The 16351-nt window shown below is 36.2% G+C and overlaps 1 protein-coding gene across 1 annotated transcript in view; it reads right to left on the bottom strand.

Annotated features, from left to right (window-relative positions):
* grin2ca (glutamate receptor, ionotropic, N-methyl D-aspartate 2Ca) overlaps positions 1-16351 on the bottom strand; it is a 68548-nt gene that overhangs the window by 24930 nt on the left and 27267 nt on the right. The window contains exons 4-5 of the mRNA XM_017485240.3: positions 4079-4680; positions 2236-2350 (exon numbers count right to left, since the gene is read on the bottom strand). Coding sequence (XP_017340729.1) covers positions 2236-2350; positions 4079-4680 — 717 coding nt within the window. The remainder of the gene's footprint in view (positions 1-2235; positions 2351-4078; positions 4681-16351) is intronic.

Here is a 16351-nt window from a genome sequence, read left to right as displayed (position 1 = left end):
GCCACGGTGGGAATCGATACTTTTTTTGCAGTGTTATCTAGCTCATAAAACGTTCCATCTATGTAGCAGTCATTTTAAAAGACAAAGGCGCTTTTTTAACAGTTTTCTGTTAATTTTAAATCACAATGCAGGATGTGAGCCTTAACCCAAGTTCAACTTCTGGTGCTTTCTCCTTATCTGACTGTCCCTCACTCTCTGTTTAATATTATCCCACATGCCTGAGGTCACTTTTACGCCTTTTTTGAAAAGAGGTCTTTGGTGAAAAAGAGGTCACTACGTGAACGCCAATATGAAGAGCGAGTCATCGTCAGCCTTCAGCCAAAGAGCTTTTGAAAAGAGCTATCTGGTGATTTACCTGCCTAATAAATGACCTCTGCAGCACAACATGAGTGTGGAGTGAATTATCAGTCTGCAGCAAAGCTAAGAGATGGATCTGAGCGAGCAATATCAAGGACTCAGCATCTCTCAAGTGAATGAGAGAGAGAATGAGTCAAGAGAATGGACTCTGCCCCAAGGGACACAATGGAAATGAAAACTGAGAAAGTCAAAAAGTGGAGTAGATCTCCTGCTTCAACTTATCCATTTTTCTGGAAGTTATTGCTTTTTATGCTATAAAAGTTACTTTATGAAGTTTCAATATGCACACTGAAAGGAATGTTAGCCTCTTATTAGTGTGTAAAAGAAAAAACCTTGTGGGATTATTGGTTTAAATGAATAAATAAAGTGCCCTCCACTAATATTGGCACCCTTAGTAAATATGAGCAAGAAAGCTGTGAAAAACTGTCTGTATTGTTTAACCTTTAAATCTTTTGTTTAAAAAAAAATCCCTATGAGTTTGGAGAATACATGGCAAGGGATCTGAGACCATTCCTCCATACCGAATCTCTCCACATCCTTCACATTTCAAGGTCCACGCTGGTGGACTCTCCTCTTCAGTTCACCCCACAGGTTTTCAATGGTTTCAAGTCAGAGGACTGAGATGGCCATGGCATTTATATGCCTGTGAAATAGAAAGTCATGGTTGAACAATTTCCTGTTCCTACTCAACCAGGTGTACTTAAAATCTGTAAAATATAAATGGGAATATACTTCAAATATAGTTTTCTCATATGAATTCATAGGGGTGCCAATAATTGTTGTACACCTATATTTAACAAAGATTTTTTTTTTTTTTGAAATTGTTTGATATTCATGAGAGCAAAGTATTTTTGTGAATTTTTTTTTTTAACAAAACTGCAAAAGGTTAAACAATAAAGACAAATTTTTTCACAGTCTTCTTTGCTCATATTTACCAAAGGTGCCAATATTAGTGGAGGGCTCTGTATATTAGGTAGCAAGTCATCAGTAAGTTCTTGAAGTTGATGTGTTGGAAGCAGGAAAGATGGGCAAGCATAAGTATCTGAGCGACTTTGACCAGGGCCAAATTGTGATGGCTAGACATCTTGATGCCAGATACCACAGCACACCTTCAGAGGTCTTGTGCAGTCCATGTCTTGATGGGTCAGAGCTGTTTTGGCAGCACAAGGGGAACCTACACAATATTAGGCATGTGGTTTTACTGTGATAGCTGATCAGTGTATATGTTAAATATAAGTAATTTTTTTTAAATGGCAAGATTTAGACAGTTATGCTGAATACTGAAGCTTAATCAACCAAGGCACTCTAGCCAAAATGGCCTCTACAGGGGCCCTGAAAGTTTATAGATGCTGTCAGAATTGTGCAGACTTCTCACTCAAATAAACAACCCAATCAGAAACAGGCCTGATCTGAGTGCTGATTGATTCAGGTATCTTATTATAAATCACACAGCTTCATCTACAGACCGTTAAAACAGCTATATAAAGTTCAACTCAAGAAATGTACCTATCCGTCTGAAGTGTCTGGAGATAAACCTGTGTGTGGGTGATGCTGTAGCTCTGTGGCTGATGCTGAAATTGTAATGTGTGTAGGCTATTTTATCATGTGTTGCTATTTTGGGTTGTCATATTAATAAAATAATGCTTGATGGCTTTGTCTTAATTCAGTGAAAACATGAAAAGAATAAGCTAATCAAACACTCATCTGCTACTCTTACAATTCAGTTGTAGTTCATATTTCTTGTGTTTTTGATTGAAATGTTCCAGTGTCATCTGTGAAAAAAACTTTACATGCATTATACAATTCATTATTAGTGTAATATTTATGTATTTAATATAAATAGCGTAATATTTATGTATTTAATATTGCGAGTCTTACCTTGTCCCATTGCCTGTCCCGATCTAGTGTAATGATAATCATGGAAGGGTTGATGAGGTATCCATCACTGTTGAATGAGAAGTCTGTGTTATCCCACGACACATTCAACATGTGCCTGTGAAAAGAAATCAGTCAATTTTTTTAGCATTTTGGCCTGTCATGGTATGAAGTTGGATTAAAGTTATGACCAATTAATACTAACTTACATTTTTAGTGCTGCCACTGATTAACCTATGATAATGCAATAATATAAACCTATGAGTTGCTTTGCAGCCAGCACTATTGTCAGAACCATGATATAGAAAATTTATGAACATTGTCTAACTAACCAATCAGATTCAAGAATTCAACAGCCTTGAGGTATAAGGGCAAATAGAAGGTACTTCTGAGCACCCTTTGGAATAAAAAAAAGAGAAATGGGATACCCTACACTCTTGTGATTTGAAAAAAAAAAAACATAGTGAGAGTGTTAGCTCATCAATACAAATTCCAATACAGCAATACATTCAATATTTCCAGTAAAGGTGTTTCACTCTTTGAAAAATATCATCATATAATATTTTCATTTTATAAAAATAAAAGGGTGCTTTGTTTGGGTTGGATTCCTTCTTTTTGTCCTATGTAGAGCCATAAAACATGAGGTTTCACTGTGAAATAGGTTAAATAAGTAGGACCACTCGCCTTCTTCGAATCAATTACCATCCATAGAATGGTGCAACAATACAAGCACCTCTAGAATGCTAGAACAGGTTAGCTAGCTGCTGCAAACAGGTCTGCACTGGTTACTTTGGATAGTGGTTGTTAGGTCACAATCCAAGTGAGAGAGGAAAAAGCATCCTTCCATCCCTCCTCACGCCTGATTATCTTGTGTCCTGAGACATGCATGACACACCATATTCTGAGAATGACCATATATGAATAACTTCTGTTTTACTCTTTCAGAAAACAATGATACAGCCTAACTGATGAAGCCCACCAGATAACCCTTCCACATAGTAACTATTTAGAAAGTTGGATGGGGATTTGAGGCATACAAGATAAGCTGCACACACAGAGTGACATCAGCCTGCTGGCTACAGTATGTATGCTTATGTGTCATCTGTGTGAAAAGCCAGTGTAATCTCAATCTGATGTAAATTCATTAACAACTGAATTGACTTAATCGCAAGCTGACAATCACCAGGCTTAATTAAAATTGATTCAGCCCATGGCCTGTTGAAGAGGGTGACAATAATGCGATTATACTGTATGTTCATGCTCCAATTCCAATCAAACTAAATAAAAAATAAATAGATAAATGAATAAATAAATTAATAAAAACCTCATATATATCAGGCTCCAGATCTTAATACTTCAATGTTGTTTAATAAAGCACTTTTGTACAGGAAATTAATCAAGTAAAAATGGAGCTTGGAAAAATCAAAACAGTTGTATTAGAGCTTATTTTGATTATTTATATTTGTTTTTGAATAATATTTAGTATTTAAATTTAGTTATTCACCTGTCAGTGAATATGTTAAATTTGTTATATAGATTTTCCTGTTGTGACAGCAATGAGCATTGATTATATATTGATTAGTATTGTACTGCAGAGTTAAAGTGGAACTCACTGAGACTATGGAATAAAACTATGCTGCTCAATTTACACCCATGTAGACCAGTGTTACTGCTGAGTGTATTTAGTTTCCCTACAAACAATGAGTTGTTGTGTTTTCTGATTTTCTTTTGCGTTTTTTTGGTATGCTTATGTGTTTTGCACTTAAGGACTACTACAGCAACATCCTCTATTTATCCCTTTCCCCTTATCACCTCCCACGCTCAGTCCCTCCCTCTCCTGACTCACCTGAAAAGTGTGTCATTTTTTACTGGTTGCCCTGGACTGGACTGGCAGTCAGCATGTCCATCAGGAACAAATCCTCTGTGTTTGCGGAAGCTCTCCACCGCTTTCACTATGATGGCAACGCCGTCCCTCACTCTGTTTCTTAGACTCATCTTCCACCGGTCTGTGATGATGCTGATTAGGCCAACAGGGAAGCTTTCAGGTGGTGGCAGGTTGGGGTTGCCCACTGCCAGGCTGGGGATGATCCAAATATAACCAGGTCCAACCAGGCCCACCTCTCTGGCCATGCTGAAGAGATACTGAGCCTCTTCAAATGAACAGTAGACCAGCAATACCTGAGCATCGATCTGCTGTAGCAGACGCCGTGCACGCAGGTCATTCGTGCCATCAGCTGACATGTCAAAAGTCAGTACGTTCTGTAGCTCCCACAGAAAGTAGGAGGTGTCTGTGAAGGAGCGAATATAGTCCACAAAGGCCTCATAACCAGGGTACTGGCTAGTCACCACTGCAAAACTGTACCAGTTGTACTCCTCCATCACTTTGAACATGCCATTGATCTGCTGTTCAATGGAAGCGCCCAGCTGCAGGAAGTTGGAGCCGTCATCCTGAAAAAGAGATTTACATATCATGAGTAAAGACCACACCAAACCAATATAATAGCCATTCCAATATATATATATATATGCTACCTCACATATTCCCATGAACTGTATCAAGGACTTGATTGGTTTTAGCCTAATGAACAGACACATTACTATCTTCTATTACTTTCTTGGTCCTGTTACATATTTTACCTTTCATTAACACTTGAACTATACAATAATCCAGAAATAATGCTATAATATAAAAAAAATCCAAGTTATTTCAGAAGCTGTTTGTAGAAAGCTGAATGTACAGTAGATATTTAGTCCTGTGTTGTTTTCACTTCAGTTCCACATGACATGAGGTGATTTTCTTCACCTGATATTATGGCTGAACTTCTACAATTTTCACAATGCATCAAAGCATTACACATAATGCTGTTTTACTGCCATGGTGTCTGGTGTCCTTCAAAGAAAATGTTTGGAGCATTGTGAAAGTAGGCTAAGCCTGCTCATGTAACTGGAAATGAGAGATGTTCTGGTTTATTCCACACGGTATGCAATGACCCCTTTCAATGCTCTAAAAATCACAAAGCTTTTCTCACCGACTGATCTTTGGCCTAAATTTGAAAGACTTTAAGGGCATATTAGAAGACTGTTAAAATAACAGTTGCATTGTATCTGTAGTCATGCTCATACTCATTACATTTCCGTTATGTGAATTATTCTCTATGGTGTTTTAATATGCTAATCCTTCATTTAAATCATCAATTCAAGACCTTAAACTGATTTTAAATTGCTTTAACTGTACAAGAAATTAAGCATTATGTTATTATTGCATTATTTCCAGTCTTATTGCTTTGAAGCAACAATATTATTGCATTATTGCTTTGATAACTGCTTTGTTTAAAACAGTGATTTCTAAAAATCGGCCTCTATATTATAAAAGCATTACAGTATGATACAGAACGTACAACCACTTTGGAATTAATTTTATTAAAATTAACGTATTAAATGTATGTATTAATGTATTGTATTTAAATGTATATATATATATATATATATATATATATATATATATATATATATATATATATATATATATACAGAGAAAGAGAGAGAGAGAGATGTGAAACGTATTTCTTTCTAATGTCTTCTGTTTTGTGCATATCTCATACTAAAATTCTTCAGAAATTACAACACAATCTAAGATAAAACTGATAAAGTTAAAAATTGTAATGTTGTTGGTTGAAGCAAAAATGTTATCCAATACTAACTGGGCCTGTGTGAAAGATCCCTAAATGTATGAAACTGTATTCACAATGGGCATTAGCTGGACTAGACACAACCAGGCCTGATTACTGCAAACCCTGTTCAGTCAAATCAACAATTAAACAGAACTTTTCCAACAGCATGAAGTTGGTTAAAAGGCCTTACCCAGTAACACACTATGCCATAAATGAAAGAAATTCCAGAAATGTTGAAGAAGAAGGTGAATGAAATACATCAGTCTGGGAAGGGTTACAAAGCTATTTTAAAGTCTCTGGGACTCAAAAGGACCACAGGGAGGGCCATTATCTCCAAATGGAAAAACTAAGTAAAGTATTGAACCTTCCTAGAAGTGACCGAGCTTCCAACATTCCTCCAAGTGCACAGCAACTACTCATCCAGGAAGTCACAAAAGAAACAAGGACAACATCAAAAGAACTACAGGCCTCTCCTGCATCAATAAAGGTCACTGTTGACTTTTGTCAATGACTCCACTATCAGAAAGACACTGGAATCCATTGAAGAATGGAGAGGTAAAAACCACTGCTAACCCAGAAGAACATTAATGCTCGGTTTAATTTTTCCATAACACACATTTATGATCCTCAAATCTTTTGGGAGAATGTTTTGTGGATTGGTGAGTCGAAAGTGGACCTGTTTGGAAGACAAGAGCCCTGGATGCTTTGCTGCTTCAAGGCCCAAACTTGCAATAACTGAAGGAAACATGCTCCCTACCAGAAAATCCTAAAGGAGAATATCCAGTCTTCAGTCCATAAGTTGAAACTCAAATGCAACTGGATTATGCAGCATGACAATTATCCAGAACATAGGAGTAAGTCCACCTCTGAATGTCTCAAAAGCTAAATTAAAGTTTTGGAGTGGACTAGTCAAGTCCTGACTTGATGATGCTGTGACAGAACCTTAAACGGGTAGTTCATGCTCGAAAACCGTCCAGCGTGGCTGAACTAAAGCTGTTCTGCAAAGCTGAATGGGCCAAAATTCCACCACAGTGCTATGAAAGGACTGATCTCCAGTTATTGGAAGCGTTTGGTTGCAGTTATTGCCTGTAAAGGTAGCACAACCAGATTTTAAGTTTAATGGGGCAGTTAGTTATTCACATGGGTGATAGGTGTTGGAAAACGTTTTGTTTGTTTTTTGTCTTCAATAAATAAAGAAAAACTGTATTGTGTACTGGGTGGCATTGCTGCCTTACTATTCCAGGGTCCCTGGTTTGATCCTGTGCTTGAGTTGCAGTCTGTGTGGTGTTGAACAGTTTCTTCCCAGCTCACAAAAAAATGCCATTAGGTGGATTGGCTACTGTGAATTGCCCCTAGCTGTGAATGTGTGTGTGTGTGGGTGTGGGTGTGGGTGTGTGTACAAAACATTTTTTCATGTTTGTTGTTCTGAAGGTAAAGTTAGGAATACTTGAAGCTGAAGCTGTGGATGTCAGACCTCTATTTCCTTTACTCACAAGCTTTCCATGAACAATGCTTGTCCTGAAAGACCTGAACTTGAAGTCTGAGCAAAAATCCAATTAAATGAAAATTCAACTGGAATAGGCCAATGCTCAGAGATAATAGAATATGCAAAGAGATATTAATCTCTTTAAAGCATCAGGAAAGTTACAGTCTGCTGCAGTTTGATCAGAGTGAATACTGAGGAGAAAGAGTGAAGCTCAAATCTATTAGGTTCTCTCCATATGGAAATGCTAAAGATTTTTAAACAGGACAATAAAAGAAACTCAGGCAAACAAAGCCAAAAGGGCAATTCAGAAAATCATAAACCAAACTAAAACAAAAACCATACAATTATACATAGAAACCTAGAATCCATAGAATCTCTTTAGACAAATGTGCCAAGAACAAATGTTCTGTAAGTAAGTCTCAATCCTAAAAGGTTTAGGTGAGCAGAGAGAAGCAATGTTGTATAACTTTTTTTTGGTTGCATACATACTCACAAGAGAAAATTGTGGCGTGTTATACGTCATTCTCTTATATTGCTCTGCATTTACACTGCCCTATCCTCTATGTTGATATCCCCAGTGCCTGCTTCTCAAAAATTATTACTATCATTGATTTATTCCCTGTCAGTGCAGCCAGTGGCATGAGTAATGCATCAATCCATGATGGCCTGGCAATAGAGAATGTGCTTTGATTCATTCTCATTTCAGAGCAGACGTATGCACACTTGCTCTGATTAGATCCGATAGACAGAACAGTAATGTTCTAATGTTTCCTCACTAAACTGAACTGCAATGTACAAATAATTTTAAAAAAACATATTTTTAAGAACACTGTATGAAGCTTCATGTGTTGCATTCTCTTAAGAGACAACAGATGACTCTTCTTACTTTCCCTTCAGCTAAGCAGGAGATTAAACCTGGCAATGACGGCATATTGTAATTGCCCTAATCAGCATAGTAATTGAGCAAAATATCCCCAGGATAAAATGGGTTCGTGGGCTAATTTTGCTCAGCTTCTATTTACCGGGGCAGGTCTCAGAAATGGCAATGTTGTCAGACTAACATGGCTTCCTGCATGCCATCTAATCAGTGATACCTGTGAGGACACTGAAAACATGACTTTAGAACAACACAAATAAGATATAAGATGAATACAGCTTCACAGTGTTAATTCTGATTATCTGCTATTGACTGAACCAACACCTCAAGCATCCTTAATGATTTCATGAGCTAGATTTGGTGATATTTTGTAACTAATTTAAGTAATTGATCAACCTGATGCAGTGTAATTTGAGAATTTATTTGGAATTTCATTTCATTTCACTGCCTTTATCAATAAAATTATATATCATTTCTTTACATTATTTTCTTGTTACACACTATACAAGGGTGAATCAAATGAAAAACTTATTTTTTTAAAAACATTTCTAAAAACATTTTTCTATGTAATCTCCATTTCCTTTGTCAGTGTTCCAGCACTTAATAAGTGTCTGGATTCCTCTAGAAAACAACTATCGATTCACTCCTGATTTATGGCTCACTTCCAAGGTTTTCATCTGACTCACCCTCATACAATTTAGCGTTGAGGATGTTTACAGTAAAATAGTGGAAACTGCTATGCACACTGGGAATTAAAGCCACAAGGACATCTTCTACACTTAAAATTCATTTCATTTAGGAACAGCTAAGCACCAACATTAAGGCTCTCTATGTGATTTCAAAAGTCTTTGTCAGTAAGTTGTTGAAACTAACTAAAAATTCAAAAATTGAAATGTGTTCTTTTTAATGTGGGGTTTACATTAGGAGTGCTCTTCAGAATAATGAAGCTAAGTTAGCTAGCCACTCTCTTAACAGTGTTCACAGTATTTAATGTTTTATGGAGTTAGCTAGCTTAGCAGACAAACTTTTTTCTGTTAGATCTCTAATTCTTTTTTTTTTTCATAAGTATTATTAAATAATAACTTTCCCTGTTGAAAATGTATCAAACAAACATTGGTCCATGTCCTGTCAATTTAAGTCAGAAGACATGTGTCATGTAATGGAAGCGGAGATGGAAGCAAATGTAGGTATTGCAGCATTAATGAGATATTAAAGCCCAGGCAAAGACAGGCAAGGGTCAAACGATCAGGCAAATACAGTCAAGAGCAAAGCAGAATCAAAACCAGTATAATCAACACAATAGAACGACTTGGTAATGACCAGGGGCAGCTGTGGCTCAGGTGGTAGAGCGGGTTGTCCACTAATCGTAGGGTTGGTGGTCCGATTCCTGGCCCACATGACTCCACATACCGAGGTGTCCTTGGGCAAGACACTGAACCCCAAGTTGCTCCTGATGGCAAGTTAATGCCTTGCATGGCAGCTCTGCTACCATTGGTGTGTGACTGGGTGAATGAGAACCAGTGTAAAGCACTTTGTAGAACCCCTAAGGTTAAAAAAGTGCTATTTACCATTTTAATGGCAGAGACTAGAGCAACTAAGCGTTTACGTTACAAATGTGTAGCACGTGATCAGTCTCTTTTAAAGTGTGAGTGTGACTGGGAACAGGTGTGTCTAATGAGTATTCAGGAGAAGATGGACGTGTCTGTGTTATTATTTGGGAGATGAAGTCATTGTCAGCCATGTTTGTAGTTTGTGGTGCATTCTGGAAACTGGGGTCGCTGGTTTGCTGTGACTTGATAACATGTAAATGCATCAATGTAAATAACATTAACACATAGTAGTAGTAGTAGTAGTAGTAGTAGTAGTAGTAGTAACATAATTTTCGCCAAGAGATTGTAAGTTTGATTCTCGACTATGCCACACCCATCCATAACTGGGACCCAAGGAAGCAAAATTGTCTGTATTCTTTGAGTGGGTGGGATGGCATACTCTCTCTTCTTTGTCAATCACCGTGAAACTAGCCAACCTTGGGCCTCTCTGAGCTCATGTAAGTGGAAGAGGACAGATAGCAGATAGTGTGTTACGCTACCCTGTGACACAGCAAAAGCAGCAGTTTGAAAAATTTCAGCTGGGTGGCTTCACATGAAGCCTTCACCCTCCACGGTTAGTAGCTGTCATATGATACATGATAGATGTGGTAGAACTGGCTGGTGGGTGTGGAATAGCCAAAACCAATTTTGGGAGAAAATTGTAAAATCTAACTATTACAGTGAAACAGAATGTTTTTGGAAACAGTTGCCAGAAAATGAACACATATTTATAGTACCATACGGTACTGCCAGGACTGTAAATATATAGTGTGTGATTACTCAGTTAGCCAGTAGTTAAGGTTTTGCAGCAACTATAAGACTGTGAGTTTCTTTTAGCTTGTGTCATGGATAGCCCAGAGGCCACTCTGGACTACAGCTCCCAGCAGCCACTGCACTACATCACAGTCACATGACCACCTGCACCTGAATCATATTCAAGTTAACAAGCACTATGCTTATATATATAGCCACGGTTTGCACTGCACTTTTGTCTTGCTTTAATTGTCTCACCATGCCGTTGTTTCTGTTCTTGTCTTTATGTTGTTTATGCTCTTCTGAAGTGTTTTGCTGCGTGTTCATAGCTTCTTTTTGTGTTTGTTTTGGTTATTAAAATCTTTATCTGCACTTGCATCTGTCTCCGCCTACAATCTGTAACAGCCTGTCACACTGGAGTCCTTAACCACTAGTGTTCACTCGAGCTTTTTGCATACACATTCATGTCTTTCCTATATGGATGAGAATTTTATCTTCTGAAGACAATACAGTGTACATATTAAAAGGTGACCAACATTCCATTGAAGGTAAGATAAGTTTGACGCACCCAAAGATTCAATACAATCTTTTTCAATCACTGATGTCATACAATACAATATGATAGAGTGCTTTAGTATTGTGCAAAAAAAAAAAAAAGAAGTACTTTTACCAATAAAAGGGAACGCCTACTTTACTGGGACTGGCAAACAAAAGCCATGCCTTTGTCAAAGGGAATGACAAGCACAGAAAGGCAGATAATTTGGGCAAGGAAATATAACAACAGAGAAAACAGAGTAAGAAATGTCATTAACGTAACAACATTTATAAATAATATTATAAATAAATAATGAGCCCCACGCAGAAAGGTTAATCGCATCTGTGACGATATTCAATACAACAGCAATCTTGCTCTTGCTGTATTGCTTAAATTAAAAAAAGGAGATATTGCACATATGCATTACTCATACCGACTCATCCAATATTGATTCATAAATATTCAGAATAAATCCTTGTAGAAGGATGTCCTACGATACAGTAGAATCGAGATGAGTCTACAGAAGTGCTATGACGACAACTGAAGTGAAGGAAATTCATTGATTGGTTCATGATGTACTTGCACACAATTTGCAAGCTAAATTATACCAATTATAGGACTAAGTGAAATTTATTTATAAAGTCAAGGTTACTGTTTGTCACAAATCAGAATGGATTTTATTGTGTATTCTCCTCTTCCTTTGGCAGGCTGGGCAGCAGGGTGGCACTCTGTGAGAAAGGGTATTTAATCAGCCTGAACCTGAGAGAACTGTCATGGTGCCATGAGGCTCTGCCATGGCAGGCATTAATGAAGGCTGTGCCACATAAGCTGTATCTTTGAACACCGACCTTGGTTGCTCAAACACTTACAAACTCCGTCTATCTCTGCCAGCTCAATACAGTGTAAACTGTGTGCCGTCAGCACAGCATGAGTGAAGTCGTATTTCAAAGTTCTGCCAGGTCAGTCATGTGATTCATTGTTTGAATAATTATGTAATTATTACACTCTAAAAATGCTGGGTTATTTTTTCTTCTCAAACACTGGGTTGAGCCTTTTGGGTATTTAAATGGGTTGTTTTTTCAGTCTTGGGTAGTTTTTGGGTGGTTTTGTGTAACCCAACCGCTGGGTGAATGGCTGGGTCATTTTCACTGACAGTTCAATCAATGCACCCCACCCCCACCCCGACGCTTCACCAGCTCCTTGGGACAAATCAACTCAGTTGGAATTCGTCTCAGGTGAACGTAGTGGTTTTTGAGGTGAGGAAACCAAAATGAACACAGGTAAGTTAGCTTTCATCACTATTTAGTGTTAATGCTGCTGAAAAAGCCTGGCCGAGTTTGTGATATTTAAGCAGGGAGCTCTCGAAAATGTATTCACTGGAAAACAGTAACTCAGTGAGTGATATTAACTTCAATTATATCAAAGTGAATATCATGTACTGTAATGTTAGACATTCCCATTACCTTTTTGAGAGTTAGCGATAACCTAGCATTACAGCTGTTCACTATGATGTAATGCAGAGAGTGGGTTAATGTTAACTACATTTAGCAGGTGTTTTGGACAAGGCAAGCTTTAGTAATTAGCATTAGGAGGATGGGTTAGAGCCGTGATTCTTCATGTATTTGGTGAATGTTAATGCTGGTTAACAGGTGCAGACAGTCAGTGACTAACAGAACTTAGCTAGCTCAGTAATGTCGAGGGCACAAGTTCTTCACAAGGTTATCGTGACAAAAAGAGAGGATGGGGTTTAGGTTGTAATGCTTTCCACTATCTCTGTAATGTTGGTTGACGTAATAAGGTTTTGCAAAAATTGCCGTTGAGGTGCTAAAGGCTGGAAAATAAATATTCGCAAGTTAGCATTTCCTGGTGAGGCTACAGTGCCATTTTGTTCATTAGGAGATTTGAGGTCAGATTTCCAAAATTACACAATTTGGTATTCTGTAACGCAATTTCTCAGTTAAAGCCCAAAGGAATTTGTTCATATTTTGTAGCTAACAACTAACCAACACTCTTTTTGCTCTATTACAGCTTTTCACATGGAAGGGAGTGGGACTCCTGTCTTCCCAGATAGCAGAGAGATTTGTAAGAAGATGCATCAACTCCAATTCTTACATCTGTCAAATGTTTAAATGATTTTAATGAATTTCACCTGAAATTCATGCAATTGTTTGTTTATTATGTGAGCATTTTAGTTGAATTTTAGCATTTTATAAATAAATAGCATTTTAGGGTAATTGTACAGTAAAAAGTATAAACAACACATCTGTGTTATTGGGTGTTATTTTTAACACATCTTTGTGTGGAAATGTTTAACACACAGCATGTGTTAAGTGTACTAACACACTGATGGTGTTAAAAGTAGCACAAAATGTGTTTTCCTTAACTAGACATGCAGGTGTGTAAAAAATTACAACCCCAATTCCAAAAAAGTTGGGACGCTGTATAAAATGTAAATAAAAACAGAACACAATGTTTTGCAAATCTCATAAACCCACATGTTATAGAAGACATATCAAATGTTTAAACTGAGCTCTGTTTTAAGAGTGAAGGTACATATCAATATATTTATCTATAAAACTATTACTGTACACTAGTACAAAAAAATGTGTGTATATGTATATATGAATGTGTATATATATATATATATATATATATATATATATATATATATATATATATATATATATATATATATAAAAACCAAAAATGTGCGATATCAGTCTAGTTTGCATGACATTAAATTTGGCTTACTTGTTTGTAATGCCCACTAGATCATAAGTTGGTTACTCAGGTTTTTTTTTTTTTTAATATATTTTAAACATCTCTTTGATCAAAATCTGACATTTTCGTCTTAAATATATGTCTTATTTGAGTCATTTACTTCAAAGTGTATATATATATATATATATATATATATATATATATATATATATATATATATATATATATATATATATATATAAACACCACTTTAGCAGCTCTAGCCATACATTTCTGAACACCTTCTTGTGTATAAATAAAGGAGATACCATGTTGACATATTTGTTTATAATGTATATTTGAGGGTAAAAATAACCGTGAAAGTAGTAACCCATTTATGAAATAAAATTAACATAGCGTTTTTGTAAAAATTAAACCGTCCTTTGGCTTGAAAAACAACCCATTTACTGGGTCAAAATTAACAACCCAACTTGATGGGTTAGTTTAGCTCAAACTGTGTTCTGTCCTATATTTACCCAGCCATTGAGCTAAAAATAACCCAATTTGGCTTGTTTTTAACCCAGTGTTTTTTAAAATGTATGACAGTCATTTTAACTGTCAACTTTTAAAAATTTGTAGACTTTTTAGGCTGTGATGACAGTTAAGTAAAACTCAGGTGACAGGTCAGATAACATCATCTCCTGAGAATATACAATAAGTCACCCAAATTATTTTATTTCTGACTATGCAGCAGCCTTCACTAGGACTTTACAGGATTGACATGGCTGGCTACATTTCATAAACCACCAACACACCAAGCCTAGAAGCCCAGGTAACGTGTCAGCAGTAATCACAAATCAAAAACAACCAATCTGGCAGCAAAATATATACAACAAAGCCGCAGGCAGCAATGCTCTATTTACAGAAACTATAATAATTAATAAGCCTTCACAGTAGAACACAGTACCAGTTGAATTTGAATGTGACTAATGTTATTTTGGCTAACACTTTATATTCATTTTACGTAATGTTCTTACTGCATTAGTTCACATTAACATTATTAATAATGTTGTTAATACACATTAATAAGCCATAATATTGTTAGCAAATTGCAAAAGTAAGTAAATGCCTGTATTAAGCATTAAGTATATATCACTTCTGCACTTTTCAAACAATATTACTGTTTATTAATGTAATAATAAAGTGTGTGTGTGTGTGTGTGTGTGTGTGTGTGTGTGTGTGTGTGTGTGTGTGTGTGTGTGTGTGTGTGTGTATAAAGGTGCACCTCAAAAAATTTGAATATTGTGGAAAAGTTAATTTTTTTCCGTAATTTAATTCAGAAAGTGTAACTTTCATATATCCTAGATTCATTACACATAAAGTGAAATATTTTAACCGTTTTTTTGTTTTAATTTTGATGATTATGACTAACAGCTCATGGAAATCAAAACCCAGTATCTCAAAATATTAGAATAAATAATTTATAATATATAAATGTTGACCTGAGAAGAGCTCTAATCAGCTAATTAACTCAAAACACCTGCAAAGGTTTCCTGAGCGTCTAATCTCTCAGTCTGGTTCAGTACACACAACCACAATCATGGGGAACATGAAAGTATATTTTGCATTTTATTTGGAAATCAAGGTCCTAGAGTCTGGAGGAATATATACAAATTTATTTATTTGATAATGTGATGTTTCTCTTGGGAGACATTTATGTAAATTTCAGTAAATTTTCTGGCACATGATAGACTTTTGTCTTATTTAATTCAAGCAAGAGAGAAAAAAGAGAGGCTGGTGAATAAAGATTGTTTATAGCTCATATAACATATATGATAACAGAAATTTACTCTTCTCACTTATGTTACATAACAATAATTGTAACTATAAATTTTTTACAATTTTGTTTTAAACGTATCATTCTTTTATTTTACTACTGGACATCACTGATGGATGGATAATCTATATTAAATCATCAATTAATATAGCTTTTTTTAATGATATGATGTATTAGTGCTGAAAGTCATGGTTTGTACATGCTAACTAACATGTTCATTAATGTCAGTTAAGAAGACTTAATATAAAGTGTTAATTTGATGCACACCTTCAGATTGAGTTGTTGTTGATATATTTACCAGACGTGGTATTGATTCTGCCCCTATATAGAAGATCATATCTGTGATTTGGAAATAATTTTTTTTTTTTAATGTGACATTCCCTTACTTAGGTTACTTAGTAACTTTAGTCACCCCCTTCAGTTTTATAATCAGCTTATTTCTCACCAAAACTATTTTGTTTTTGTTATATATCACATAATCTGTTCTGCTGTCTCATACAGTAACCCACTGTTCTGACTAGTGACAAGAGAAACATAGAGGGCATGTGACACCGCTGGGATTCAAACCCAGAGAGTGCTTCTTTTAAGGGACCGGATACAGTGGCACAACACAATTAGAGACAATGCCCCTTTACATAACAAAGGGATAATTATTTATTTATAATTTGTAA

This window comes from Ictalurus punctatus, chromosome 2 (assembly GCF_001660625.3).
Source record: "Ictalurus punctatus breed USDA103 chromosome 2, Coco_2.0, whole genome shotgun sequence".
Taxonomy (NCBI): domain Eukaryota; kingdom Metazoa; phylum Chordata; class Actinopteri; order Siluriformes; family Ictaluridae; genus Ictalurus; species Ictalurus punctatus.
The sequence above is the reverse complement of the archived record's forward strand: the minus strand, read 5'-3'. Positions and strand labels throughout refer to the sequence as shown.